This window comes from Solanum pennellii, chromosome 11 (assembly GCF_001406875.1).
Source record: "Solanum pennellii chromosome 11, SPENNV200".
In the NCBI taxonomy this organism is placed as follows: domain Eukaryota; kingdom Viridiplantae; phylum Streptophyta; class Magnoliopsida; order Solanales; family Solanaceae; genus Solanum; species Solanum pennellii.
In genome coordinates, this window is record NC_028647.1 from 20782707 (window position 1) to 20785906 (window position 3200).

Consider the following 3200-nt stretch of genomic DNA (forward strand, 5'->3'; position numbering starts at 1 on the left):
ATAAAGATGTTTTTTCCATTCTAATTCTTTGCAGTTATGCTTATCATGTATAATTCAATTCTAACAACCCAATCGCAGCATTGAAAATAATGATCTAACTTTTACCAAAAGAGTAACATCTCTAATTCTATAAATAAGTAAAAGAAATGATATCAAACTAAAGTTGAAAGTGAAACAATTTCAAAATGATCTCTAAACCTTAAGAACTGAAACAGTTTTGCAAGCAAATCACATACCAAATAGTTGTGCAAAAATAGCACATACGACTCACAAATCAAGAATCTGATCTTTAAGTCAGAAATATAGTAATGTTTATATGAAAAATGAATCTGAAAATTAGTACTGTAACCTATTACCAGCTCCACTTATCCAAATCAAATTTTTTTCCTTCGTTTTTTTCTTCATAATCCTTGAATGGTCCTCCTTCTTTATACATTGGTTGTTTTCCTTGTTTAATATCTCGTCGTTTTCTTTCTTTTTCATATTCATCCTCGTTATCTTCATTTTCAACAATTTCTCCTTCTGGATTTTCTTCTGTTTCTCCTACTTCAGCTTCTTCCTTTGTTTCATTAGATTCTTCATTTCCATCAACCTCCTTTTGCCCAACTTCTTCTTCATTTTCAACAATTTCTCCATTTGGATTTTCTTCTAATTGATGTACTCCAGCGTTTTCCTCTGTTTCTTCCATATTTTCATTAGATTCATGATTCCCTCCAGCTTTTTCCTCTGCTTCTTCAACTAATTCATTAGACTCTTGATTTTCATTTTGTCCATCAAGCTCCTTCTCCCCTTGAACTTCTTCTACATCAGTATGTAATATGTAGTCTCATAATCTGAAACTCACATCATATGATCGTTAATAAAAATTACATGGGAGGGCAAAGATGATATAATCTCCAATATCCTTATTTAATTCCCTCCACTCTCACTCTAGCTTGAGGTTTTACTTCCTCATGGTTTATTATTTCGGTTTCATGTGTTCTTGTCTTTATCATGTTTCCATATGCATGAATGTTAATGAAAAAAACTTTATTTTTGATGTTATGATTTAGGTTAGAGTTAATGTCCATGTTGATGTGCATAATGATAAGATTCGCATTCATGTTGGGTTGTTAGTTCCTTCCTACTCTATTCGTGCTAGCTTGAGTCCTATTTGAGGATGAATGTTCTCGTGGGATATTATAATACCTTGGAAATTGGAAAGTTTTCTTATAAATGATAAGTACAATTTTGCACTAAAGTAGTGAACTACGAGTCTAATCTACCAAACGTAGAAACTCTTACAAGAAGTAAAATGGAAATCATAGAAATCATGTTGAACTTTTAAAATTTCAAATTTCTGAGATTGGACCTACTAATTGACAGGATGAACCGTAGAAACTTAGAGAAGTCGTAGATGGAATTTGTAAGATAGATTTAGAGATTTGATATTTGGACTTCGGCGCTACAGTTTGATTTGACCGGTCATAGTTGTTTCTACATGTTGTAGAATGGATATCATAGAAGGGATACAAACTTGGTAAAATTTTGAGCTTGAACTTTGGGATCTAATAGTGGGATCTAAAGACAGTTGGAATTTAGACAAACCGTAGAAAGGTCTAGTGGAAATTTCTAAAGTTGGTTCTATGGTTGACCCGCAAAACTGCTCAACGGTTATTTCTTAAGGGTATGCGCATCTTTTCCTATGCAATTAATGCATATACTATATAATTTTGACCCTAATTTTAAGTCCTATAACTACCTTTCTATTCCAAAACTACCCTACTCTCTCATTCCCTCAAAACCCCAAATCCAATCCACATTCATCCTCTCCAATACTCTCTCAAATTCAAGAAAAAAGTTAAGGTTTCAAGCTTCAAGTCTCCTTTTTTTCACTGCTTATGGGCTTTCTTTATCAAGGTATGTATAACACCTTGGGCTTTGAAAAATTAAAGTGGGTTGAACAAGTAGGTCCACAGAACCTAGCCCAATTTTGAATTCACAGAGACGTAAACATCTCGTGAAAGGGTTCACGGACCGTGGAAAAGGCTAGGGTGGTTGTTTAGGCCTTTAATGTTTTTCTTTCTCACTTTCACGTCCCCCTTCATGGACCTTGAAGGGCAAAACTATCCGTGATGGCCTCCCATATAGGTCTCCCATCATCTTTTTAAGTCAATGTTATTTAGTCACTTCCTATGTCTTTAATACCTAAGTTATATCGTTTTAATCCATATTATAACCTATGGAAGTCTCTTAAGTCCCAAAACTATCCACTAAAAAATAACTTTCATAAATCTAAGATTCCCTCCAAGTTTTTTTCCAAAAAGTTCTCTCTTTTAAGGAAGAAGAAGCTAGAGTTTCACTTCAAGACCTATAATTCACCATAGCTCTTGGGAATTGATCACTAAAATGTGCTAGTATTTACTGATAGATTCCTTTCCTCCATAGAGTTCCCAATATCTTCTAATTTTACAAGTTTTATTCTCAATTTAAAGTTAGGGTTTTATTTAATCTTATGGGTTCTTCTCAATTATGATTCAATTAATTTTTACTATATTTTAATACATAAATTGAAGTAATTACATGTTTTGAGTTGAATTCATATGATCCCAAGCATAATCCATGATTTTTTAGTATGAACACATGATTAAGCTTATGAAGTATGACTTATGGAAATTTTGTATATTTTATGTAAGTAATGTTTATAACTTAACTAAGCTTATAGATAAATGTATCTATATGTTCTATTAAGGTTGGTCATTTTACATGAATGATATCTATATTTTCCATCATTTCTTTTGATTATTTTCCTATATTAAGTCTTGATTAGTATGGTATCAGGATATGCCCTCAATGATTGTAGATCAATTTTTCCAACACTAATATAATTAGTAGTTGATTAGCTTAACTTTTTTTTAAATTATTATGATCAACGATACTAGCCTACAGTCTGAGTGTCTACAAATAAAATCTAGTTTAGTAACTCAACTAAGGGTTGGGGTCGTGTCCCAAGTGAGTGGTAGTGAAATTAGTAGCTACATAGAATTTCGTTCTAAATAGTGATAGTTTAAGACATTTTCGAATATGAAAACAAAACAAATTTAATTTGTGACACCAAAGTGTAAAATATCTAAAAGGATTTTGTCACAAGTAGAGGAATTCAATAAAATAAATGACAAACAAGTACGGGAGAGAGTACTTGGGGTGTGACCGCGATATGT

General features: G+C 32.3%; 1 protein-coding gene across 1 annotated transcript; it reads right to left on the reverse strand.

Annotated features, from left to right (window-relative positions):
• Nucleotides 1-352: 352 nt before the first annotated feature.
• Nucleotides 353-2142, reverse strand: LOC107003742 (ring-infected erythrocyte surface antigen-like). Its single transcript, XM_015202035.1, has 2 exons — nucleotides 2070-2142; nucleotides 353-801 (listed from the first exon to the last, which is right to left on the reverse strand). The coding sequence occupies exons 1-2, from the start codon at nucleotides 2140-2142 to the stop codon at nucleotides 353-355; spliced, it is 522 nt and encodes a 173-aa protein (XP_015057521.1).
• Nucleotides 2143-3200: the final 1058 nt, after the last annotated feature.